The sequence below is a fragment of the Nannospalax galili genome, unplaced genomic scaffold (assembly GCF_000622305.1).
Source record: "Nannospalax galili isolate Female #2095 unplaced genomic scaffold, S.galili_v1.0 scaffold213, whole genome shotgun sequence".
Lineage (NCBI taxonomy): Eukaryota > Metazoa > Chordata > Mammalia > Rodentia > Spalacidae > Nannospalax > Nannospalax galili.
In genome coordinates this window covers 3,163,497-3,190,186 of record NW_008335195.1, presented here as the reverse complement: position 1 = coordinate 3,190,186, position 26,690 = coordinate 3,163,497, and the positions used below count along the sequence as shown (strand labels likewise).

Here is a 26,690-nt window from a genome sequence, read left to right as displayed (position 1 = left end):
CAACACACAGTTTTAATGACTATAGCTTTGTTATATCCTTCAGCTTATGGTAGGGCAGGTCTGGGGAGACAGCTCAGTCCATAAAGTGTTTGCCTCATAAGCCGGAGGACCTGAGTTCAATACCCAGAACCCACATTTGAAAAGCCAGGTGTTTGGTGCATAGTGGTGCACACCTTTACTTCCAGCACACTGGAGACAGAGGCAGGTGGATCTCTGTGAGATCAAGGCCAGCCTAGTCTACATAGTGAGTTCCAGGCCAACTGGGACTACAAGGAGACCCTGTTTCAAAATAAATAGATAAGTAAATAAATAAAAAATAAATTAAAAGCCAGGTGTGGTGATGCTATAATCCCAGAGCTAGGTGACAGGAACAGGAGGATGCCTAGGACCTTCTGGCCAGCCAGTGCAATCCATGAGCCCCAGGTCCCAGTGGGAGACCTTGTCCCAAAGGGGAGGAGAAGTTGCTTCAGAGAAAGGAAGGCTGTGGTCTCTTTCTTCTTTGATCTTTATGAGAATTTTCTTGGCTACACATGGACTTTCATCCCATATAAATATAAAAATCATTGTATAAAAGTTCTGCCAGGATTTTTAGTGCCGTATATTGAGTTTATATATTAAATTGGGTAGAATGTTAAATGGTCCCACCTATTCAAACGATGTGTCTCTATTTATTCAGGTATTTTGTGCTAAGAGAAGTAGAATCATGCTCTCCACAAAAGACGCTTTTTAGTAGTGTAATTTCTGGGTATATTTCCCCTGATCTTGTATCTTATTTTCTATTGCATATAAAACGTTCACAAAAGGACAACCACCCATTTTGTATTTGATTTTGAATTTGGCCCCTTCCTTAACTTAAAAGTTCTGTTCGTTTTCTGATTCTTGCATTGGTTATGTCTGCTCCTTGTGGTAAGGAAGCAGAAACTTCGGCCAGAGCCTGGAGAGTTCACCTGTTCCCGGCCCGGGCCAATGGCAGCACCGGTCCGCCCGCCAGCACCAATCCCATAGCCGCTCCCCGCCCCGCGCCAGGAGCCCCTGGGAAAGGGAGCGGCTGCAGTCTAGAAAACTTCTGGTCAAGATGGCCCTGCGCTGACTTGCAGGGTGCGCACGGACCACTGCTAAGGAGAGCCCAGCGGCCGGGGTTGCCCATGGCGGTGGCCGAGCTCTACGCGAGGGTATGGGTGCCGGGATGCACATGTTCACCTGTGCGGGTCGGGGCGGGCGGAGGCGGGGGAACAACTGTAAGCGCCGTGGGAATGGGGCCTGGGATGGGGGGGACACCCCAGTGGGACCCTTCGGCCCCTCCCTCTCGCCACGGTGGAATCGGAGTCTCGCACTGGGCAGGCAACCTCGGATCAGCGGATCAGGGGCACTAGCTTCTGTAACTTTCCAGAGCCGCTGGAGCCCCTGAGGACTCCAGCGTGTGTGCTTAGTTACTCAGGGGATCAAAGAGAAGCCCGTCGGTCCACCTGTAACCAGGGTCCTGATCCAGGTACCACTGAGGTGTTCACTGGCATTTGTAGGGTGCAGAGAGCACCTCTGACAGGCCTGGCCCTGGGAACTGCTCCAGAGTACTCTGGGGAAACGTCCAGGGACTGAGGGCACTACCTCACCCAGGACAGCAGGGTCCCAGAAACCGAGGCACTGGGCCTGGGGGGTTATTTGGATAATGTATGTGAAAATATTGGCGCTTTTGAAAAAAAAAGGGGGGGAAATTTCCTACATGCAGTGGTGTAAAGTTAGACCCCTTCAAATTATTCAGACAGATGGGACTGGAATCCATCCATTTTCCCACATATATGTCCTATCTTGATTTCTGTGTATGTTGTCACTTTGTTTTTGTTGTTGTTGTTGTTGTTGTTGTTGTTTTCCCGTTGTTGTTGTTTTGAGACAGGGTCTCTCTATGTAGCTCTGACTGTACTGGAACTTGCTGTGTAGACCAGGCTGGCTTCAAACTTGCTAGTAGACCAGGCTGGTCTCAAACTCTAAAAGATCTGCCTGCCTGCCTCTGCACTGAAATTAACAGGGCATACCACCCTGCCCTGCTGGATTTTTTTGTTTTGTTTTTTTTCGGTTTTTTGGTCTTTTTGAAACAGGGTCTCCCTGTAGCCCCAGCTGTCCCTGTAGCCCCAGCTGTCCCGGAACTCACTATGTAGACCAAGCTGGCCTTGAACTCACAGAGATCCGCCTGCCTCTGCCTCCCAAGTGCTGGGATTAAAGGCATGTGCCACCACGCCTGGCTCCTGCTGGTTTTTTTTTTTTTTTTTTTTTTTTTTTTTTAAAGCAGAGTCTTGCTATGTATCCCTGACTGGCCTGGTACTACCTACGTAGCCTAGGCTAGGCTGGCTTCAAACTCTTGTGGACCTTCTTGCCTCAGCCTCCCCAGTACAGGGATTACAGGCATGCCCGAGCACAGCCATCTTTCTGGCTTCATTTTATCTCTTTGTTTTTATTTTATGTATATGGGTGTTTTGCTTGCATGCATGTTGTCCACCAGTGCATGCAATGCCCATGGAGGCCAGAAGAGGGCAACAGAGCCCCTGGAACTGGAGTTACAGATGGTTGTTAGCTGCCACATGGGTGCTGGGAACTGAACCCAGGTCCTCTGCAAGAACAGCCAGTGTTCTTAACAGCTGAACCATCTCTCCAGCCCCTCTAGCTTAGTTTTTAAAAGTCACTCTCACTATTGATAAGTAAAAGATCATTGTAATAGTTCTCTTTCCACTGAATAATTTCCACTGAATATCTTTCCATTCAAAAACTTTTCTTCTACTTTAATAAGAAGCATTACAAGTGCAAATCAAACAAAACAGGATGCTCGTCTCTGGTGCATTTAAACCATTAACTAGAGTTCAAGGTCATTTTTGTGTTCTCCCTCCCCCACTCCAAGCTGGGGATAGAACCTGGGACCTTGCACTTGCTAGGCAAGCACTCTGCTGCTGAGCTAAACTGCCCAACCCCTAAATCATTTTTGAATTGTTCTCGTGCTCTAAAATGTTTTGCCAGTGGTGGTGTGATCCAGCAGGTCTCCAACAGAGCTTCTCAGTCTTTACATTACTAGCAGTAAAAGAACATTCTTGAACAAACCCATCCTTAGTGGATTAGCTATCTTTGCATCATTTACCTGTCTTAAATAACAATTTTTCCTGAAACAAAAATACACAGGTGTATCTGGGCATGGTGCTGCATGCCTTTAATCCCTGCACTCAGGAGGCAGAGGCAGGCAGATCTCTGTGAGTTCAAGGCCAGCCTGGTCTACATAGTGAGTTCCAGGCGTGCTGGGGCTACAGGAAGACCCTAAAAAAAAAAAAAAAAAAAAAAAAAAAAAAAAAAAAGCACAGGTATATTTACCCCTATCTTCAAGTGAGTATAATCTCAGCACTCAGAAGGCAGAAGCAGGAGAATTGCCTTGAGCTTGAGGCCAGCTTGGCCTTCATAGGAAGTTCCAGGAAGCTAGGGCTACATAACAAGACCTTGTCTCAAAATAAATAAGCTAGGACATTGTGGAAGAAATGGATGGATTCTAGTTTCATTTGCTGGAATTTGGAGGGGTCCAGATTTATCTGCAGATAGAACTGTGCTTATGGGTGCAGAGAAAGGTGTTTTGTTTTGTTTTCCTAGGTTGTTCTTTTGCTTGTGGAAGCCATTTTCTGATTCTGAGAAGAAATGTCAAGCAGATGTTTGCTGAGGGGGGCACAGAGCTGAGGCAGAAGGATCATGCTGCAAGGCGGGGGGCTTTGAGTGGGGTTGGCAGGATTGGGCTAGGTGAGCTGAGACTGTGCTGGGGCGGGTTAACTGCACTGCTAGGATCCCAGCCAGCCAGGACGGAATTAAAGCTGCAGTCATGGAAATGGTCGGTGAAGACAGACAAGGAGACACTGGCCTGGGAGTGTGCAGACACAGGACACACCCAGGATGACATAGACGCTGGAGTCTGTGATTGAGAACTAGGTGGCCTTAGAGCCACCCAGGGGAGAAAGTGCTTTTGAGGGAGTTCTCGAAGCTCATTTCCTGCCAGCATGGGTGTTGAAGCCCCGAGAGGACTTTCAGGGGAGGTCCCTGAAGGGGGCTGGGGGAAATAGTCTAATAGTCTAAGTGGCTTTAGAGAATGGGCTCAGCCAGCTTTGTGGTGTTCTCTACTGGAGTGAAACCATACAGGAGCACCTAGGAGAATCCAGCTTAGGGCAGCAGTACACAGGAGAAGCCAGAGAAGGAAGTGGGAGGGTTGGGCAGTCCCAGAAAGAGAGGCTCCCAGAGGGAACTCCCCAGAGAGGCTGTGGTGCAGGTGCAGCTGCTGCAGGTGGATGTGTAAACCAATCCACCTCTCTTTAAAAGCCAGCTGTAGCCTTAGAAGTGTTCCAAGAAGCAGTCCCACTGCTTGAAATCTGAAAAAAGCGGGTCTGACCATTCCCTTCTTAAAGCCCTCTGGAGACTCCTGGCCCTTTCAGATCCCCATCCAGACACAGGGTCCTGCTACTGCATCAGCCTCCCTTGCTGGCTGGTGCCTGCCACGTGTCTTGTCTGGCCTGCACAACTGGCCTGCATGGTCATACTGGCTCAGAACACTGCTTTGTTCAGGAACAGCCACCTTTCAGATTCCATCTGAACAGGCCTCCTTAGAAGCCTGCAGCCAGCCTCCTTCCAGTGCGCTCCACAAAACTTGTCTCCTCTGCTGATCAGTAAAGACGTGAGCAGTGACAGCTCTTTAAATGCTAGCTGTGCACACACACCCAGGGATGGATGGTTCCGTTCACAGTAACAGCTGTGGACGTGAAGATTGTGCCTTCGATATCGGTTATTTTTTATCTTGAACATGATAAAGTTGAGTCTTCCTATATACCAGATGCCGTCCTCAGAACCCCTCAACCTGAAATAGCTCTGTGTGTTAAATGTCGATATTCCATTCTATAAATAGCTCAGGTCGAGGAAATTGCCTAAGCTTATAGAAACATGACAGAGGCTGATTCATAATCCCTCTCACAGCCTCCACCTGGGCCCCACACCTTTATCATCTTCCTCCTCTTCAAGGAATTTGAACTTTTCCCCACACAGAGGACTCATAGGAAATCATCTGCTTCCTAGATACCTCCCTGCACCTACTTATTTGTGATACAATTCCTCTAATAACTAGAATGGAGCCATCCCCAATGTCCAGCAAGAGAGGTAGAGATAAGCAAGTCACAAGGCCCCAGCTGACAGAACATTAGGGAGCTATTAAAATGCTGCCTCGGAACCTGACAGCAGCACAGGAAATGCACAAGAGTGTGAAAAACGAAAGTGTAGAAACCATATGTGCTGTGATCCTAAACACAAAAGTACATAAATGAGACTAAAGACCCCTTGTTAGTTCTGCTGCCTGCAGCGGGCATCACGGAAGCTGTTTAGATGCCAACTCTTGCAGGACCATGGTGCTTCTTCCCTTTCAGTAGAGCTCTAGGGAGAAGGGAGCCCTGACATGGCCTCAGACTGAGGGGAGGGACCAGGGAGGACCACAGTGTGCAGATGTGAGAAAGGGACCCGTGTGCTCACCAACATGGGCCTGTGGGCTCCAACCTCCTATGTGTTTGGTTTTGAGCAGTGCTAGTGTGCTTTGCTTGTGTATAAAGAACTCACAGCTGAGATTGGGAGTAACGGGGTGCTGTGGCTGTAGGTGCAGGTATTCAAAGGAGGTTGGCCAAACCCAGGGCCCAAGATCAAGAGAAGAACCTCAAGGTTCTCTGTCTAAAATAAGGTCAATGCTCACTTTAACAATGCTCCCATTGACTGTTCAAATAGCCTTTCCATCTTCATTCAGTCTAGAAAATTAGATTCGCCTATTGGCTTATCCGTGTGTAGTTCAAAAAGGTTAAAAACAGGAAAGGGTTAAAGAAGCCAAAATGAGTTTAGTTTTCACTGGTGCAGTGGAACCAGTGGGCATTTGAAGTTCTATTAAACCGGTGTTTGTGGAGTGTTAACACTGCTGTTGGGTCCCAGGGCACAAAGGCAGGGCTCTTGACACTCAGGTGCTGATGGAGGAGGTGGGAGATCCCTGGGAAGGCTCAGGGCTCTTAAGAGGCCACAGCTGAGAGTCTCTCTGGGTGATTGCCTGCTCATAGGGGGAGGGGTGGATGGGTGGGATTGGGGATAGGAAGAACAGAAGAATTTTGGGGGCAACTTTCAACTCTGCTTGGACCAGACCACACCATAGCTACTGACTGGTGCAGGGAAGGGTGTCTGTCTGTACCCAGCTGCTGATGGATGCTGCTGAGAAGGGCTGGCTGGCTGTAGCTGTGGTTGGTGGACTATTTGAGAGCTCTGCCACAGCACATGGTGACCACTTGGTAGGGACAGAGACACAGATGGAGAGCTGGTGCTGTGATGGGTTCCTACTGAGGAGCAAGAGTACTGAGAGCGTGTCACCATGTGGGCTCTGTGAATCTCTAAGAATGTTGAGGACTTGTGTCTGGAAGGCACTGGAGATGCTATCTAGCATTCCATTGTGAGAGCTGCACAGTGGTCTCGAAGATGCGGGTGCTGGAGCACTTGAGAAAGTGGATGGAACACTCCAAAAACAGCTTGTCATGAGGAGACAGAGGTCCTAGGGAGGAAGAAGAAAAAAAAAGAGACATGATGTCCCCATCTGGGTGAGATGCCCTGATTGTGGAGATGCTCAGTCCAGAAAGTTCGGGCAGGAGGAAGGTCCTGTCATTCCACATTCCCTATCAGCCTTCAGGCCCTGCAGTGAATGCTGGAAGACCCCTCAAGCTGGTGGGCCACAGCTCACCTGTGCATGTAGAGTGGGAAGATTGGGCGTGTTTTCCATCCCATATTGCTTCCTTGGTTTTTGTGGTCCGAGCTCTGCCTCATCCCCCAGCTCCCTCGGAGAAGAAGCCCAGCAAAGTCAGGGAGGCAACCTCTTGGTCCCACAGCAGGCTTGGCTGCTTATTCCAGTGTGGAGGATCCTGCCTCACAGGACAGAAGCACACAGGGGTCATGTTAGGGCTGGTCCTTGTTTTCATGGCCTGTGTGTATTTGTCTAAATGCTACAGTTAGCTCTCACTCTGGTTTGAAGCATTGCCTTGTGGCTAGAGGAATGTGAGGAAGGAGGGACAGTGGAACGTCCATGGAGCTGGGTAAACATTGTGGTGTTTGCTTAGCAGGCTAGGTTTCAGCTTCAGGGCTCTAGATGCCAGGCAGCATATGGACGGGGACATGAGGAACAGCCAGGGTGGCTGGCTGGGACACTGGGGTGTAGGAAAGACGAGGATAGTCGTCACATGTGTTGTGACACTGCCTATCACTGAGTACTGCTGTTAGCTGAAACAAAACTCCATAGGAAAACGTTAGGCTGTCAGGCAGATAGCTAGGCAGGATCACCTCAGAGCCACACTCACTATACGAGTTCAAGGCAGTAATCACAGGCATAAGGTGCCCTGATTCTTTAAGATTCTCTCTAGAGAATCTAGGTACTTGGGGGGGGGGGTGGCTCTTGCCCTCTCTGAGCTTGAGCAGAAGCATCAGTAAAATGAGAGACTGGCTCGTTCAGCAATTTCACCATAACTCTCAGAGCCCTGGACTCCCATGGCATGATCGAAGGGACCTCAGCCTCCAGCTGGGCTCCCATCTGAACACCTCCACTTTCTCCTGCTCCATGCAACATCTGAAGTAAGCTTACTGCCTCTCTCAAAACCTTGACCAACAACTTGGAGTAGATCACTCCAAGGATCTTTTTAGCTCTGATATGCATGGCCAGTTCTTGATAAGTTGGGATATTGCCTTTTAATAATTTGTGATTCAGAGGTTATCAATAAACATTCCAATAACAGACATGAGGTAGGAAATTAGTAGCCATGGCAACAAGGATATGTATGTGTGGGAGTGGTGGGTGTGGGTATGTCTAAGAGGTGTGTCTTTGTGTGTGAGGCTCCATCCAGGCTCTGCACAGGGCTGTGTCATTGCCTGCTGGGTAATCTTTGGTTCTTGTTCTCTGTCTCTGTCTCTCTGTCTCTCTCTCCCTTCTCTCTTCCCCTCCCTCCTTCCCTCCCTCCTTCCCTCTCTCCTTCCCTCCCTCCTTCCCTTCCTCTCTCCTTCCCTCCTTCCCTCCCTTCTTCCCTCTCTCTCCTTTTCTCTCTCTCCTTCACTCAAAGCTTCATTTATCCTATGTCATGTTTTCAGTCTTTACTAGCTGTCAAGGGTTAAATAACCTATGTTAGTCATGATTGATATTTAACCAATGACTGTTAAGACAATTTATATTAAGTAATAGATACACCTTTATCCAGCACCATCATTCTTTTGTGCTGGTGTCCTGGACTTTTTTTCTTGTTATTTGCCTCCAACCATATCTTGAGAATCTTAAACTCAAGCCAAGTTCAAGGAACTCTATGGTGAGCCTCTTTGCCCCACCTCCATTCCAGTATGAATATCTTTTTCCTGTTTGTCTTTTGACAAATCTATCTACCTACCATCTGTGCTTCTACCCTTCTATCCAGTTTGAATATCCATGCAGTTTCTTAAAGCACGTTAGAATGAATGGCAAGTCTCAACACACCCTCTATATACTTTGCTGGGTGTCTTACTACTTCCATGTTCGTATAAAAGTTACAGATAGTAAAATGTACAAATATCAACTCTCCATTGTCCAGCTTTTGAAAATTGTTTAGTACTTTTGTCAGGTACACCTGATCTAGGTGTTTAGACTGAGGACATGGCTCAGTGAGTAAAAGCATTTGCCATATAAGCCTAACAACCTGGTTGGGATCTCCAGACCCCACATAAAAGCCAAACACAGAAACACAAGCATTTAATCTTGGTGCACCCCTACAGGGAGACATGAGGTGGGTATTATAGACTCTCCAGAAGTCTGAGGACAGCTAAGCCTGAGCTACACAGCTGCAAAATGACCCCGTCATATCATTTGATTGTCAACAATTTGTTTTTATTTTAAATGTTTATATATATTTGTGTTTATATGTATGTTTGTATGTACATGCACCACATGCATGAAGGTGCCTGTGGAGGCCAGAGAGGGTGACATATCCCCTAGAACTGAAGGTGTAGGAGGTTGTGAGATGCCCATTATGGATGTTGGGAACCAAACCTGGATCCTCTGCAAGAACAGCAAGTGTTCTTGACCACTGAGCCATCCCACCCCTTGCCGGCCCATGAATATGTTTTGTAAGTGAAAATCTTGAATGTGTTACAGTTGTAATCTCTTCATCCAAAGGAACATTTCCTGTGGTCAAGATCTGGCCAGGGTCAGGGCCAGTATTTGCCCACTGGGCTGGGAAGAAACAAAGATTCATAAAGGGCAGCAGTAATTTCTGTTTGTCTCAGAACTCAGGACGTGTCTGATTCAGAGTTGGGACTTGGGGACCGTTGTTTAGAAAGCATAAGGCCCTGATACACTAGAGTGGTTTACTGTCATGAAGACACAAAAGCTGGACGCTGCTACAGGATCTGCATTCTCTGTGTATGTGTGTTCTTATGTGTGCAACTATACCTACATGTGTGTGTGCATATGGAGGCCAGAGGTCAATCTTGGTGCTGTTCCTCCTCAGCAGATACCTTCCACCTTGTTCTTTCAGTCAGGACCTGGAATCTGAAACTCACTAGTTGGCTAGGCTGGCTGGCCAGCCAGCCCCAGGCACTACAGGGAGTGTAAGCACCATGCCTGTTTCTTTCTTACATGGGTGCTGGGGATTGAACTCAGGTACTCATGCTTGCGTAGCAGGCACTTTACCAGCTGAGTTATCCTCAGCCTGTACATCTTCTTAATGTGGGAACTGGCCCAGGTAACAAAAGGGAGTCTTGCTGAGTCAGGAATCTAATGATCTGAATTTGGGGTTTTCAAATGCTAATATTAAACCTGCCATGTTGTGTGGTCAGTACAACAGGGTTTGGATTCCTGATTCTGAAGAAGTCTGGAAGTCAGCTGAAATTGCAAAGGACTACAAAGTTGGTGACCACGTCCTCCAACTCCTCCTAGAAGATGGAACGGTGAGGGTCTTTGCTGCTCATAGTTTATGATGATGTATACAGCTGTGACTCAGAGACATAGGCAGAAGGTCCTGGGTGACAGTACAGGCAGAGGGCCATGAGGGACACCAGTCCCATGCCCAGGAAGGCCAGTTGGTACTGAGCATTCCCTGTTGTGTGTATACCTCTGTATTAGTTATTTTTCTGTTGCTGTCATAAAGCATCATGGCCAAGGCAACATATAGAAGGCAGAGTTTATTTGGACTGATCATTCCAGAGAGATAAGAATCCATCATGGCAGGAGGTATGGCAGTAAGTGGCAAGTATAGTGACAGGAGCCAAAAGCTGAGCACTCACATCTCCAATGGCAAACAGGAAGGGGGGAGAGAAATTGGAAGTGGGACTAGGCTATGAACTCCCAAAGCTCAACCCCAGTAACATAATTCCTCCAGCAAGACCACCCCTCATGCCTCTGCAAACAGCACCACCAACTGGGGGCCAACTGTTCAAAGTGAGCCTGGGAGACATTTCTCATTCAAACCACCACAACTCTTGCACTGCTCCACATCAAGGGCCCATCTATATGGGAGCCCACATCAGTCACCAGGTCTGCACCTGAGCTGTTTTCCAAGTGCTCAGCATGCTTGCTGAAAAGCTATCAGCTGCTTTGGTTCCTGGGCTCAGCAAAGACTAAGCAGAGAAGAGGAACTTGGAAGAAGGATGCTTGAACCCAAGGTACAATCTAGACAGGAAGAGGCTAGATCCCGGGAAGGGAACAGGGGCTGAGGGGAGGAGAGAGAGGAGACAGAGCCAGGTCAGTCTGGGATGCACAGAATTGTGTCAGAAGGGTATGTGCAAGGCACAGAGACAGAACACAACAATGGCAGAGGATAGGTCAGGCTTCAGCCAAGGCTCTGGTGGGATGTGCCACTAAGGTGTTATAGTGAGGGGGTGCATGAGCCTCTTGATCCTGTAGCGGCTAAACATTTTGCATTTGCTTTAAGAAGTACCCCTCTGGGTTCATAGCTAAGACTAACCTTATGCTTTTGGAGTCAAGTGTCAGATGTAGAGCTGGAGCAAGGATCAGTGATCCATCGGATGCCAGAGATGGTCTGGGAATTCTTCATGAATGTTAAAGCTGAAATTTACAAAGTGTGCATAGAGATACCACATGGTACTTCTACAGACATGATCCTGGATTTAGGAGATCTTGAAAGGAGCAGCAAAGGAGAGGCACATGCTCTGGGGTCAGGCTATCTGGCTTAAACCCTGGCACAGCCACTTGCTAAGTCTAGTGTGTCCCTTCTTTCCACATACAGGAAAGGAGCTGATGATGATGCACTGGCACAGGTCCTGAAGGTCAGGGACTGTCCTTACATGGAGACAGCCATAGAGCTACATCAACTCCTTGGGATCAAACAGGTTGCTGAGCCTAGGGAGGGAAATCTCAGGACAGCAGCTGCTTGTGTCTGTGCAATCAGCAGGGCTCTCAGTGGTTGTCCTCCTGGCCAGAGAGATGAGAGTGGCAGGCAGCCAGTGGCTCTTACCTTAACCCTTCCCTGCACCACACCAGAGGACAAAGCCTGCTCTGTGTGGAGAATGTCACCTCTGTCTTCACCTGCCAATCTCATGCTTTCTCCTGCCCCCAAAGACTGACTGCATCTCTCTCTCTCTCTCTCTCTCTCTCTCTCTCTCTCTCTCTCACACACACACACACACACACACACACACACACACACACACACACACACACGACAGCTGAACCAGAAATGGGGTTGTTGTTTTAAAACAGAGCATGGAAAGTTCAAATTCACATGAGAAGCCTTTCTTGTGTTATTCTCAGTGTGGAGGCTGTATGCATGTATCAGGGCAGGCCACATGTAGACTTGCCTTGGTAATGGTTAGTGGAAGCTGGTCCAAGGATTTTTGTTTAATGTCCTCTTCCCCAGCCGCTCCCCTGATGCAGAACTAACCAACCCACCAGCTGCCCAAACCCTGTGGGTGTAGAGACAGTGTGCCATGTCTTCTTGTCCTGTGTCAGTCACTGTTCACCTGGGAAGTCACAGCTTCCTCTGAAGACAGCTTTGAGGAGTATATGGAACATTCAGGGTTGAGAGCTTAGCACTTAGCAGGGGTAGCTGGTCCATGGCCAGGGGTCAAGAGGTGACCAGTCTTACCAACTGAACCAGGGTAGGTAGCATGGGAAAGAGAAGGTAGACAGGCTGGCTGGGCAACCCCCTCACCTTTTCCTCCCTGGGTTGTGCTTCCCCTAGTTGTTAGTGGAGATGTTGGAACACTGTTATGATGGGGTTGCATTCTCCTGAGGCCTGGATGCCACAAGGGACGTTGACCTCACTTTTTTTCTGCTCAGCAGCTACTTAGGAATATGAGGTTTAGCAGGGAAAGAAGAGCTAGACTGGGGAAATCACATGACTGAGGATGTAGGCACAGCCCTGGCACAGACCGCCCCCAACAAGGGCTTCTTTAGATGCTTCTCGGCCCCAAGCGTGTCAACTGAGGAGAGATTCGGCAGCTTTAGAGTCATCAAGGACCTTAAGCCAGGTCAATTTAGCAACAGCATCTCTTTCCAAGTAAACACTTCAATGGTCCCAGCATTAAAGCTGGAACCATATAAGTGGAACCCCCGCGGTAGACTTGGGGTGGGGCTCCTGGATCCCTGCCCATGGGTTTCTTGTCACCCCCCATCGAGACCTCTTCAGCTCTGAGGACCCCTTCACAGATGAGACAAGTGAGGTCCAGAGAGGGAGAGTTGCTTGCTCCAGGACACACAGCCAGTGTTCTGGTTCCTGGCTCCCAGTTTTCATTACTCCCAGAGTTACCTATAAAGATTACCTCCTTTTTTCTGTACTTAAAAGTTTCTAAGACAGGTGTGGTGGCACTCACCTGTAATCCCAGCACTGAGGAGGCTGAGGCAGGAAGATGGAGAGTTTGAGGTCAGTTTTGGCTTCATAGTGAGACCCTGTCTCAAAAATAAATAAATAAATAAATAAATAAATAAATAAATAAATAAATAAATAAATGAATGAATAAAGCTGGACTGGGCTGGGCTGGGCTGGAGAGATGGTTCCATAGACTCCAGTTCCAGGGTATCTGATGCCTTCTTCTGGCTGCTGCAAGTACTGCTCACATGGCACACTTACACACATGCAGGCAATACATTCATACACATAAAATAAAATTAAATAAATAAATAAAATAAAAAGTTGGGGGGGGCTGTAGACATGACTCAGTGGTTAATAGCACTGACTGCACTTGCAGAGGACCCAGGTTTGATTCTCTGCACCCACATGGCAGACAACAACCATCTGTGACTCCAGTTCCAGGGGATCCAATGCCCTCTTCTGACCTCTGTGGGCATTGCACAACATGGGTGCACTTACACAGATGGAGGCAATACACTCATACACATAAAATAAAAATAATAAATAAAATTTTTTAAAGTTGTGGGTTCTTGTTTCTTTCCTTCCTTGCTTCCTTTTTTACTGGGTGTGATGCCTCAGTGGGAGGTGGATAGGAGAAAGGACATAGTTCAGTAGAAACACAAAAGTCATCCATTTCTAGTTCAGTTCTATCATCATTTGTAGGAGATGGATTATCCTGTTGACCCAAGGTCACTGCCTCCTCTTCGGAACCCGGACATTCTCGTGGGTGAGAATGACCTCACAGCCCTCAGCTACCTCCATGAGCCTGCAGTGCTACACAACCTCAGAATCCGCTTTGCAGAGTCCAAACTCATCTACACCTACAGTGGTAAGACATGAGGAAGGCCAGCTGTCTGGGTGTCCCTAGCATGCATGCTTGGTGTCATGTTTATGAGTATCAAGGCATGTGGTAAAAAGAAGAATCTGTGTGGGGAGAATCTCCCACAGGATGGAGGTTGCCTATGAAGAAAGCAGATGTGACGGTCTTGTGTTTGAGTTTCTTACCAGATCCTACATATTTATTACTTCTTAGGGCAATGTTGTGATTATAATTGCATTTACACTGGGAATTGAAAAACACAATTTGGGGGCATTCCCCTATCTGTCATCTCATTTAGCCATTAGAACAGCCCAGAGATGAAGGTGATTGACAGGGAACTGAGAATCAGAGCATTGTGACCTGACCCAAGTTAAGTCAAGGTATTAGTAAGGGGGAGAGCTGGGACTTCTCAAAGGAACCTGGAGGGATAGGCATCTTTGTCTGTTTTCTGTTGCTATAACAGAATGCCTGAGCCTGGGTAACTTATAAAGAATACAAGTTTATTTGGCTCATGGCTGTGGAGGCTCAGAAGCCTTAAGAGCATGATGTCAGCATCTGGTGAGGCCCTCCTTGGGCATCCTGATGTGAGAAAGAGCAAGGGCTCCAGTCTGTTTTCCACTGAAGCCATTGTGGGGGGGCCCACCACCAGAACCTCATCTAATCCTAATTATTCCCCCAAAGACCCATCTCTAGATGTCATTAACAAATGAATGGGGGTGTGGGGTGTTAAGTTTCCAACCCACTGACTTCTAGGGGACAGTAGTGGGTGAGGAAGGGCACTTCCTAAGGCCTGCTATCCTAGCTTGTTTTTGTAAGCATCAAGAGTTTGTCATAAAAGAAGTGTGTATGTAGGGAGAATCCTCCACAATAACAAGGGTATGTGGGGAGAATCGCCCACAAGATCAAGGTTATGTGGGGAGAATCTCCCACAAGAACAAGGGTAAGTGGGGAGAATCTCCCACAAGAACAAGGTTATGTGGGGAGAATCTCCCACAAGAACAAGGGTATGTGGGGACAATCTCCCACAAGAACAAGGGTAAGTGGGGACAATCTCCCACAAGAACAAGGTTATGTGGGGAGAAACTCCCACAAGAACAAGGGTATGTGGGGACAATCTCCCACAAGAACAAGGGTAAGTGGGGAGAATCTCCCACAAGAACAAGGTTATGTGGGGAGAATCTCCCACAAGAACAAGGGTATGTGGGGACAATCTCCCACAAGAACAAGGGTAAGTGGGGAGAATCTCCCACAAGAACAAGGGAATGTGGGGAGAATCTCCCACAAGAACAAGGGAAGACTGCTGAGGTACAGATGGGTAAGCTTGTGAGACTCTGGTAACTACACTTCATCCCTTTCCTCAGGAATCATCTTGGTGGCCATGAATCCTTATAAGCAGCTGCCAATATATGGAGATGCCATCATCCATGCCTACAGTGGGCAGAACATGGGTGACATGGACCCACACATCTTTGCAGTTGCAGAGGAGGCCTACAAGCAGATGGCCAGGTACCTTCCTGCCATGCAGGCCTTCCTCCAGTTTCCTAGCACTCTCTGGGTTTGCTCTGCTCTCACAGTGAAGGGAGCTGTCCGGGTTGAGCTTACTAAAAAGAATGGTGAGGTGGGAAGGAGTGGGGGAAATAGGTTCCCTATAATGAACAGTGGGTGACTGTCACAGCTGACCCATATAGACAGACTTTCTGGATTTGTTTCTAGGTAGTCACAAGTCAGGCCTTCCATCTGTGTTTTTCCTGCAATGTGTTTGGCTGGAGGAGGACTGACTGATTCTCCACTGTGAGATGTTTATAGTCTGGGTGTTTTGGGTTATTTTTACCCATTCAATGAGACAGAATCTATTGCCAGATAAGCACAGGTTCTAGCTGCTGGTTTGGATTCTATACTAATTTCCTCACTTTGTCTTGGCATGACCCTCAGAATTCTGAATTTGCTATTGAATGTTTACAGAAGCCTCCTTTAAAGAAGGCACCAGGTTCACATTCCTAGCATTACCTTGGTTACCCTCAGGAAAGCTCATGACATCTGTGCCTGGCCAGTAGTATGACCTTCAGAGAGTCATCCACCCAGAGTAGACAGTGAGCAGAAGGCAGAGTTGGTGTTTGAGCTCATATTTTTTGACTGTAAGTATAATTTATTTTTCCCATAACTGTTCTCGTTTGGCTCCATTGTCCTTGTCTGTAGGATATTTGAGAATGAAAACACCATCCTAACTTTGTAGATCACTTTACAGTTTGCAAAAGGGTCTTCACACATAGTGGTCACCTTTGGGTTTTTCGAAGTCCATTGTACAACCATCATCATCCCCACTTTGCAGATGAGAAACTGAGGCACAGGCTCTGGCAACTGCTGTGTCCTGCATAGTCCTGACCATCGGTCCTCACCTGTTAGCTAGACTCTCAGAGTGCCCATTCCTCGTTTTGTGGACATATAAACAAGGCGTGGTTCTCTCCCACAGGAAAACCTGATGGACTGTCTGAGACTAAGCTGAACCTCTTTCAAGTCGTCAGAGACTGAATGATGTTCAGCTTCTTTGTTCTGGAGTGAAACCCTCATCCACAGGACCAAATGAGTGCCTGGCTGTCTCCTCCATAGTCTAAGTCACAGGGATCAGGGAAGGGTCATCCTCAAGAGTATCCCCGCAGAGTATCACTGTTCACAGAGCATAACCACATGATCAAATGAGACTGGAACACCTCTCTTGGGCAGCAGTTCATCACCTAACAACTGGGACGTGCTCCCAAGAATGGAGGGAAGATGGATGTTGGGTAGAGATTAGCAGTGTTTGCTGTCTCAAGATTGCTTCCAACCATAGCTCTCTTGGTTCTGGGACTTTCTGGACTTTTCTGCTGAAGGTCTCCCAGGAACCTCTGTGATTAGAGTCTAGTCATCAACAGTATGATCTCAATGGAGCTCTAAGACCGTACTAAGTACCAGCTCCAATCTGTATCATTGGAATAACAGAACTGAACATGAGGCTGGTTCATGGTGGATGGTTTGGTGCTAGACAGGGTTGTCTGCCCTTCTTGAGAGACACAAGTCCCCCACCTTTCCAGGGTCATCCTTTCTTCTTTTTGAAATGAAAGGATTGGACCAGGAGCTCTGTGTGGAAGGTTCCCTCCAGGGTCACCACAGGAGGTTGTGTGCTGTGCCTCAGGTCAAGTCAGTTTACATCTGAGTCCCTGTTTTACCTAACTGTAAAATATATAAAAATATCATAGGACTTTTGTGACTCATTCTGAGAATATTAAGTGTTCACCCTGCATCTGCCATGTAAACATTGCCAATACCCAGGGCAGCATTGTCATAGTCCTGTGTCATGAAAAGCTTAAGGCATTTTAATGCATGTTTTCTTTAATCTCTAAATTATATAACAGTGTGTAGATTTATAGAACACATATGTCTCCAAATATATTTTAAATCGTTGCTCTCGAAATAATGTCAGTGGGATATGTAGAAGTTGCTGATGGGGCCTCAGGCAGCTGTCCTTAGAGGCTTGTTTGCAAGGCTGGTCCAAGTCAGGCCCCTGATTTCAGGACAATCCCTTTATCTCCTATGACTATGGCTCACTGTACATAAATTCTGTATAAGCAGTATGTGTGATGCTAAGCACCTACTTTCCTTCTGGGAGACTGAATTCTCAGTCCTCTGCCAAGTGGAAGACACTAAGATGCTGATATGTAAATTCCCAAGTAAAATCCACACAGGTCAAGAAATCCATACTGAGGCAGGAATATGGCCATTGTGACTAGCCTGGGGAAAGACCCTTGGAAGTCTGTACTTGGTGTCCTCTGGCTTTGTCCTGTTGCCTTCTCCCTTGCCTGATTTTGTTCTGAATCCTTTGATGTGATCAGTCTTAACCACGAGTTTGGTGTGCTGCTGCATACACCCCATGGATCACTGACTGACCTTGGTTTTGGTCTTGGGAACCTCAACACAAAGAAACAAAGGACATAGCGGGAAACCAAAGCGTGCATTCTGTATGATCACATATTAAAAAGAAAAGACTAGGAGGTTCACTGAGTATTTAGCTCCCCATCTTTTAACTTGTCAGCATTTTTCTTAATGGATATATGTTGCCTTTTTTTTGTTTTGTTTTGTTTTGTTTTTAAAACAAGGTCTCATGTAGCTCAGGTTGGCCTCCAACTCCCTGTATAGCTGAGGATGAACTTAAACTTCTAATCCTCCTGCTTCCACCTTCCCAAGGTACCACCATGCCCAGTTTATGAGATGCTGAGGATCAAACCCAGGGCTTCGTGCATGCTAGGCAAGAGTTGTACCCCCGAGCTACATCACCAACCCCTAAACCTTTTTGGGGGGCAGCTCTTTTTGAGACAGGGTCTCCCTGTAGCCACAGCTGGCCTGGATTCACTATGGAAACTGGACTGACCTCGAACTCACAGAGATCCACCTGCCTCTGCCTCTGGAGTGCAGGAATTAAAGGCACCACCACACTCAGCTAAACCTTTTCTTTTTAAGAGGTAGATATGTTACATTGCTCAGGCTGGCCTCAAACTATTTGCTTGTTAATTTTTTTTTTTTTTTTGAGACAGCATCTCTCTATAGCCCCAGCTAACCTGGAGCTCACTATGTAGATCAGGCTGTCCTCTGTCTCATAGAGATCCTCCTGCCTCTGCCTGCTGAGTGCTGAGATTAAGGGTGTGTGCCACCACATCCAGGTTATACAACTTTTTTAATGGAAAGAAATTAGCATTTCACAGTTCTCTCATGTTTTTGCTTTAGGAACAATAGAAATCAGTCCATCATTGTAAGTGGGGAGTCGGGAGCTGGAAAGACTGTTTCTGCCCGCTACGCCATGAGGTACTTTGCCACCGTCAGCAAGTCCAGCAGCAACGCCCACGTGGAGGACAAAGTCCTGGCGTCCAACCCCATAACTGAGGTGGGCACTGTGGGAGAAGGAGGCTGTAGAGGGCCGGAGGCCATGCTGGGGGCAGGGAGGGAGATAGGGGTTGCTCTGTGTGTGAATTGTGCTTGCTGATGTAGGTTGGTTCCTACCTTAAAGACCAAAGGAGTGAGTGTAGGGAGAGCTGGGAAGCAGGTTCTGTGGCAGAGATAGCAGCCCCAAGGTTCTTCCCACCTGGTGTGCTGGAGAGTCTGTCATCAGAGAACCCATGTGAGGTACTGACATCCAGGGATCTCCCCGACCACACAGAGATGGCTCCAGCTGGCACCCGCTCTCACAAGCCGGTTGTTGCTCACTCAAGTTCTGTGAGCTGACTGTTTGAGCTTTGGTGGTCTAGAGTCAGTTGTGGTAAGAGTACAGCTTACATGAGGGCAGGTGCTGCACTCTGGGCTCTTCTTCCTTTCCATAGTGGGGCGGGGCTACCACACAGCACTCTGGGGTGAACAGGAAACCTCCATGGAAAAAGGGGAACCCAGAACACACAGGGAGCCAAAGGCCAACACTGGCTGACTGGCAAAATGAGAAGAAGGTGGCTGAGAACTGGCTTGGCAGTGTGGCCTGTCACCCCTAGAATCCTCTTCCTTGTCTCCAGGATCAGAACCTTTAGGGACTTTGCACCAGACTCCTTGCTTTAAGCTACTGTGTGGAGCAGTATGCAACAAAATGAAAAAAGTAAGAGACTCAGCCTCTGAGATTAGGACTCAGTGCTCACAGAAGCTTTTAAAATGAAATAGCCACACCAAAGGGAGAGGGAACTGAACAAACGTGACATTGACAGCCAGAGGCACAGGCTGGCTGCATGGAAACATCGATCATCATCCAAAATAAAAACAGCAAAGTGAACAAGGCGAAATGGCATGCAGCCTACAGTCAATAATTCTGTGGCTGTTTAAGGTTTGTCTCTGCACCAAACTATAAGCTCCATGAAGGCACCGCATCAGTTTGGTTCATTCTTGCTGGCCAAGCTTGTAGCCCATAGTAGGTAGAAAGCAGATCTATGCCAACAGAAATCACAATGACCTGGGCAGGAAATGCAGTGTATGTATGCAGGAAGGATCCTCCTAAGCCAGGTATGCTGATGTTCACCTGTAATCCCAGCACGTGGAAGACTGAGGCAGGAACACTTTGAGGCCAGCCTGTGCTATATAGTAAAAATCTGCCTTTAAAAAAAAAGAAGAAGAAAGAGGAAGGCGGGGGGAGGAAGAAGAAAGGAGGAAGAGGAAGAAGAGAAGGTGAAAGGAGGAGGAGATAAAAGAGGGGCAGTGAGAAGGAAGAGGAAGAGGAGGAGGAGAAGGAGGTTTCTTTTTAATTTTTATTTATGTGTATATGTATGTACTAGCTTGTCTGTAAGTGCACCACATGCATGCAGGTACCCTTGGAGGCCAGAAGAAGGTGTTGGATTCCCTGGAACTGGTGTCACGGGCAGTTGTGAGCTATCCAAAGTGGGAACCGAACCCAGGTCCTCTGCAAGAGCAGCCAGTGCTCTTAACCACTGAGCCATCTCTCCAGCCCCAGCACTTTATAGTACTTCCTTTGCTCCTCTCAACTCTTAGTCTGTTTAGGTGCTGTAACAAAGTGCCATCCTCTGGGGGTTATGAACAGCAGAGGTCCAGAGGAGGGTGCGGCATGACAGGGCTCTGTGAAGGCTCTCCTTGCCTTGTAGATGCATCTTCTGCATGTCCTCACGTGGCTGAGAAAGAGAACAGGAGAGATCTCTGCTGTGGAGTCTCTTATATGGGCATGAAATCCCATCCACAAGGGCTCTACCCTGTGCCTTCCCACAAGTCCCATTTCCTGATACCAGCACACAGTGTGTGAGGATTTCAACACACGGATGTTTGGGCCATTGAGATGATTTAGTGGGAAAAATCACTTGCCACCAAGCCTGAGGACTGAGTTCAACCCGTACAACCCACAAGGTGGAAGGAGAGAACCAAATCCCACAAGTTGTCCTCTGACCTCTGTACTCATCCTGTTGCACAAACATCCCATCATATACACACAAAATAAGTAAGAATATAATTAAAGAAAGATCACGTGGATGTGGGAGAACATCATTTACAATAGCAAGAAACATTTCCACATTTCAGGGAGATAGCCAGGGCTGCATAGTGAGACCTTGTCTCAAACAAACAGAAGAACCAACCAACCAAGCAAACAAAGCCAGGTATGGTGGCACACACCTTCAACTCCAGCACTTTTGGGCCAAAGGCAGGCAGTTTCTGTGAGTTTGAGGCCAGCCAGGGCCACATAGTGAGACCGTGTCTCAAGAAAATAAATAAATAAAATGAATCAATAAACATTGCAGGTAGAAGAAGTGAGACATGGAATGTGAAATAACTTTTATAACATTACAGAGAGAGCAGAAATGGACCCCAGGGCCATGAAACCCAGAGTCCTTGGGAGAGCCACAAGGGTGCTGCCCCACGCTCCATATGCCTCAAGATGCCCTTCTCTAGCCCTAGGCTTCCCCACTAGCCAGACCTGCCCCAGCATGCAGGATGGGTGTTACTAAATGCTGCTCCTGTGATTCTGAGCCCTGTGTGTTCTAGGCTGTTGGAAACGCCAAGACAACCCGTAATGACAATAGCAGTCGATTTGGGAAATACACAGAAATCAGCTTTGATGAGAGAAATCAGATCATAGGTGCCAACATGCGAACCTACCTCCTGGAGAAATCCAGAGTTGTCTTTCAGGTAAGGATAAAAGCATCAAGAGCGCTTGTTCCCAGTTTTTGGTTTTTTTTTTAATTTCTTTTTTATTTTATGTGTATGAGTGTATTGCCTGCATGTGTGTAAGTGCACCGTGTCATGCAGTGCCTGTGGAGGACAGAAGAGGGCTCTCAGATCCCCTGAAACCAGAGTTACAGATGGTTGTTAGCCAACATGTGGGTGCTGGGATTTGAACCTCAGGATCTTCTGTAAGAGCAGCCAGTACTCTTAACCTCTGAGCCATCTCTTTGGTCCCCTTGTTCCTGGACTTAAATGCTGTTTGTGTGAATAAACTCAAAAAACCTGCAGGGGTCAAGGATCTTGAAGAACCAAGTTTTCCTGCCTTTTGTTTGCTATTGTTTGTTTTACTGTTTATGCTTATTAAAAACAAAAGTTGATGGATAGATGCATAGATGGATACATTGAAGGTAAAAGTTGCCACTTTTTTAGGGGCAGGGATCCCTGTAGTTTAAAAACCAAGTGTATCTTTTGAGGACATACACACTGAAGCAGGCAAAGCTGCCAGCCTGGCTTACCTGTCCATAAGAGGGGATTAGCGCTGGTGAGAGGGTGGTGTCAGGAGAACTGCTTTTCTGTGAGTAAAATGGAGAAGCTCCTCACCATGTTGGCCAGGGTGATAAGAAGACTTGAGTAGTACTACAGGGAGTCTCTGGACTTTGTACCATTCCTTCCACAGAATGTTTTCATATAATGACCATTTCCAGAGACTTCTACTTGGAAGATCATCTCCAGCCCCCTACCCCCCTGCTTCCTGGTTAGAGAAGACAGCCCACTGTGTACTGGGCATAGACATCAGTGCCATCCCTAGGGAGTCACCATCCAGATCAGTATCTAGGGGTCTGTAGTTGAAACTGGCATTTTTCTTTATAAAGGGCTACTGTAACTTGGGGGGGCCTTTTCTTTCCTTTGCAGTCAGAAAATGAACGGAATTACCACATCTTTTATCAGCTTTGTGCATCTGCTCAGCAGTCGGAATTTAAACATCTTAAACTGGGTATGTGATGGATGCTATCTAAAAGGGTTTCTTTTCTGGAGGCGTTTAAGTTCTTAGTTTCTTTATTATGGCACAACTTTCTAAAAATATAGGATGTGTTTCAGAGCTAAAATTAATGCATTAAGATAATCAGTTGGGGAGCTGGAGAGATGCTCAGCCACTAAGAGCACTGGCTGCTCTTGCAGAAGACCAGGGTTCCATTCCCAGCACCCACATGGTGGCTAACAATCATTTGTAACTCCAGTTCCAGGGAATTTGGTGCCCACTTCTGGTTTCCTCAGGAGTCACACACAGGTGGTGCGCTTACATACATTCAGGCAAAACATTCATACACATTTTTTAAAGAAGATAATCAGTTGGGCCAGGTGTGGCAGCATACATGGATCATCTCAACACTCGGGTGGCAGAGGTAGGAGGATCACCACAAATCCAAGGCTAGGTTGTTCTATATATATTATAGTGAGTTCTAGGCCAGCCAGAATGACATAACCCTGGTTTTTTGAAACCCTGTCTCAAAATAAAATAAAGTGAAGAAAAAAAAGAAAAGAAAGGGCTGGAGGTATAGAATACCTGCCTAGCATGCATTAAGTCCTGGGTTTAATCCCCAGCACTGCAAAACCACGCGTGATGGTATCTACCTATAATCCCAGCACTGGTGAGATGGAGGCAGAAGGATCAGAAGTTCAAGATCAGTCTTAGTCAATAATCCAGCATAGAACTGGGATAATGAACAGCAGACCCCAATCTTATCTGAAGGAATATTGGCAACTAATTGCTGCTAGATGAAGAAGAGCTGATCTTCCTAAAACAAGAGACTCTACGTAGGCACTAGACTCAGTTGATGGACTTGCACTGGGGAAGAGCTGGGGGTACTGACAACAAAGTGGGCAGTTACAGGGATGACAAAGTATATGGGCTCCAGTGTGTGTGTGGGGGGGTGCTATGGGAGGATGCCAGTGGGCATGGGGATATAAAGATGATTAAGATTGTTTGAGATGTTCTGTATAAAATACACACAAAAAATTAAAAAATAAATTAAAAGAACAGTTTTAGCTATACATAGGGAGCTAGAGGGTAGTCAAAAACAGAAAGAGAAAAAGAAAAGAAGGAAGGAATTGATTAGAGCTGGGGTCGGGCTGAGTCAAGGTGGAACATTCTCCTAGGTTCTTGGCAGGTTGTGCCCATTAAACCAGAACCACCTGAATAAGGACCCCCTCCCCACCCTCACACAACTAGAATTTACCACACTAAGGCCCTACACTTTCATTTTTGTCTGAATACTCCTTATATTTTTGTTTCTCTAACATGTGTGACTGTCCTGTCTTCCTAAACAGTCCCCTGCCTCAGTTGAACTTCTTGGTGATGCAGGGTCATTCGTTATTTGTAGTAGTAATTACACAGGGAGAGCTGAGGTGTAGAGCCAAAGCCCTCTGCTGACTCTGCTCTCCATCCAGGTCTTTTGAGCCGTGGCGACCAATCAGACTTGTCAGAGTTGACTTTCTAGTGTATTGGAGTTCGTGTGTTAGAGTTGAACTCACACTCTCTAATTTGGAAATGTAAGGTTCTACAGATTTCACATGAAGATGACCCTGTGCTTTGCCCAATATGCCAACAGAGCTTGAAGAGTAAACACACAGGAAGACTTTCTGGATGGTCCTCTATTTAAATATTAGATGTGTAGTTGCCATTATCTTGATTTTAGTGATTGGTTTATAAGAGTTAATGTATGTTGGGGCTGGTGAGATGGCTCAGTGAGTAAGGGTGCTTGGGGACACAAAACCTGCAGGTAGGAGAGAACTGACTCCCCAAAGTTGTCCTCCGATCTCCACATGTGTACCCACATACACACAAATAAAATAAATAGATAAATGTGTGTATGACAAAACTCATCAGATTATACATCTCAGATATATGCAGTTTAATGGATGTTCAATAAGGCTGTGTAAAAATGTTACACGAAAGGCCTGGAGATGTAGCTCAGTTGCCAGAGCACTTGCCTAGAATGCACAAGGCACACCTATAATCCCAGCACTGGAGAGGTGAAGGCATGAAGAACAGAGTTCAAAGTCATCTTCAGTCAGCCTGGGATACATGAGACCCTGTCAAAGAAGAGGACGGGGAGAAGAAGAGGAGGAGGAGGCAAACCTAGAATGCCAAATGCTTTCTAAGGAAGCTAGGCCTGTATTTGAACCCCTGCTCACGGTCAGCTGTGGGACTCTGAACAAGGCTTTCACTTATCCTGAGTCTCAGCTTTAATTTCTATAATACCCTTGTGAAGTATTTGATAGAGCTCATTAAATAAGAATTTCCCTTCTTGTTTCCCTTCCCTCCCTTCCTCTCCTCTTCCTCCCTCCCTTCTATGCCTCTCTCCTCTCCTCTCACCCCTTCTTCCTTCCTCCCTTTTTTCCTCCCTCCCTCCTTTTTTTTCTTTCTTTCTTTCTTTCTTTCTTCCTTTCTCTTTCTTTCTTCCTTCCTTTTTTTTGGCAGGGTTTTGTTATGTAGCCCAGGCTAGCACTGAATTTGTAATCTTTCTGTCTCAGTCTCCCTAGTGCTGGGATGCAGGGGAGAATCACTGTGCCGGGTTTCTCTTCTTATTTCTGATAACCAGGTATGTCCAGACTTCTGAGTTATGGGCAGAAGTAATCGTTCTCTTTTCCAGGGAGTGCAGAAGAGTTCAACTACACAAGAATGGGAGGCAGCACTACCATTGAAGGTGTCAATGACAGAGCTGACATGCTGGAGACTCAAAAGACATTCACATTATTGGGTAAGTGACACTGGGCTAGTCAAGGGGACGCCATCCTAAAAAATAAATAGATAAAAGAGCATTTCTTCTTCCCATGAAAACTTCGCTCATCATCCAAGGTTAGCAGTTTGCTGACCATATCACACAGATTTGATTATTTTTACAAATTTTTCCACCAGCAGGGATGAGACTAGGATGTAACCAAAGAGATGTGCTGGGTACTAACTTACCTCTCCCCGGCCCCAGCCCTGCATACAGGCCTGGAGCTGTAGACTCAGTTCCCAACACTGTACAGAGAAGAGGAGAGCAACAACCCACCCACCTGCCTCCCGGGGCTGCTAAGGGCCAGGGGCACCACTGAACTGTGTGAAGTGTCAGGAGGAAAGAGATGCCTCGGCCAGTGATTGGGACAGGATCTGCTGTTTCCAACAAGCTTGCTTCTCACAGATGCTGGCCTGTGATTTCTCTCTCCTTGCACTGCCTGGAGATTGGCAGTTAGACCTCAAACTTGGTACCCAATTGTCTGTTGTCTTGTATCACTCCAGCTTTCTGCACATTGCACCCTCAGCCTGCTGTCTTTACATGTCAGTTACTGCTTATCTTTCCCACCTGGACAGTGGAGGCCTGAGAATACCTATGACTCTACTTGTCTAACACTGTTCTCCATATTTCATTGGACTAAAATGGCAGCTTCTTATTGTTCATGATTCTGGGTTGACTGGGCCCAGCCAGAGATTTGGGAACCATCGAGATGGTAGCAGGGACTGGCTCTTCTGAAGGCCTCTCCTATGGGGTGGGGGCTGGGCAGGCAGCTCTCTCCACTGACCTACTCACTGGACCCCATCAGGCCTCGCTGGTCTCAGGGCAAGTGGAAGTCTTGTATTAGCTTCTTTCAGTCATTGAGAGGCTCAGGTGGAATCTGCAAGCCATCTGTGAACCAGCCTCGGAAGTTACACAGTACAACACCTATAAGAGTTTTATTTAGAAGGTCAAAAACAAGTCATTAGGCCTGGGAACATGGCTCAGCCAGTAAAGTGCTTACCTTGTAAACATGAAGAGCTGAGTTTTATCCCTGAAACCCACATTTATAAAAAAAAAAAAAAAAAAAAAAAAGACATTATAGCCAAGTGTAGTGGCACAAGCTTTTAGTCCCAGCACTGAGGAGGCAGAGGCAGGGAGAACTCTGTGAGTTCAAGGCCAGCCTGGTCTACATAGCAAATTCTAGACCAGCTGGGGCAACAGGGAGACCCTATCTCAAAAAGACCCCCCCCCCTCAAAAAAAAGACATTGTGTCAGCCAGGCACAGTGACACATACCTTTGGTTCCTGCACTCAGGAGGCAGAAGCAAGCGGGTCTCTGTGAGGTCAAGGCCAGCCTGGTCTCTATAGTGAGTTCCAGGCCAACTAGGGCTACAGGGAGACCCTGTCTCTCAAAAAATAAAAACGAAAAAAACAAAACAAAAGAGAAAAAGAAAGACTAGGGCTCTTAGTACAGCATGGGTGTGGAGCTCTGGAGCTTAATCAGTGCCTCTCAATGCTGCTGAATGGCATTACAGAGGGAGGGCCC

The 26,690-nt window shown here is 47.0% G+C and overlaps 1 protein-coding gene across 1 annotated transcript in view; it reads left to right on the top strand.

Annotated features, from left to right (window-relative positions):
* Positions 1-1,089: 1,089 nt before the first annotated feature.
* Myo5c (myosin VC) overlaps positions 1,090-26,690 on the top strand; it is a 101,169-nt gene continuing 75,568 nt past the window's right edge. The window contains exons 1-8 of the mRNA XM_008829785.3: positions 1,090-1,172; positions 9,865-9,975; positions 13,560-13,725; positions 15,078-15,222; positions 18,472-18,628; positions 21,205-21,348; positions 22,297-22,378; positions 25,038-25,145. Of these exons, the coding sequence (XP_008828007.1) occupies positions 1,146-1,172; positions 9,865-9,975; positions 13,560-13,725; positions 15,078-15,222; positions 18,472-18,628; positions 21,205-21,348; positions 22,297-22,378; positions 25,038-25,145 (940 nt within the window). The 5' untranslated portion in view covers positions 1,090-1,145. The remainder of the gene's footprint in view (positions 1,173-9,864; positions 9,976-13,559; positions 13,726-15,077; positions 15,223-18,471; positions 18,629-21,204; positions 21,349-22,296; positions 22,379-25,037; positions 25,146-26,690) is intronic.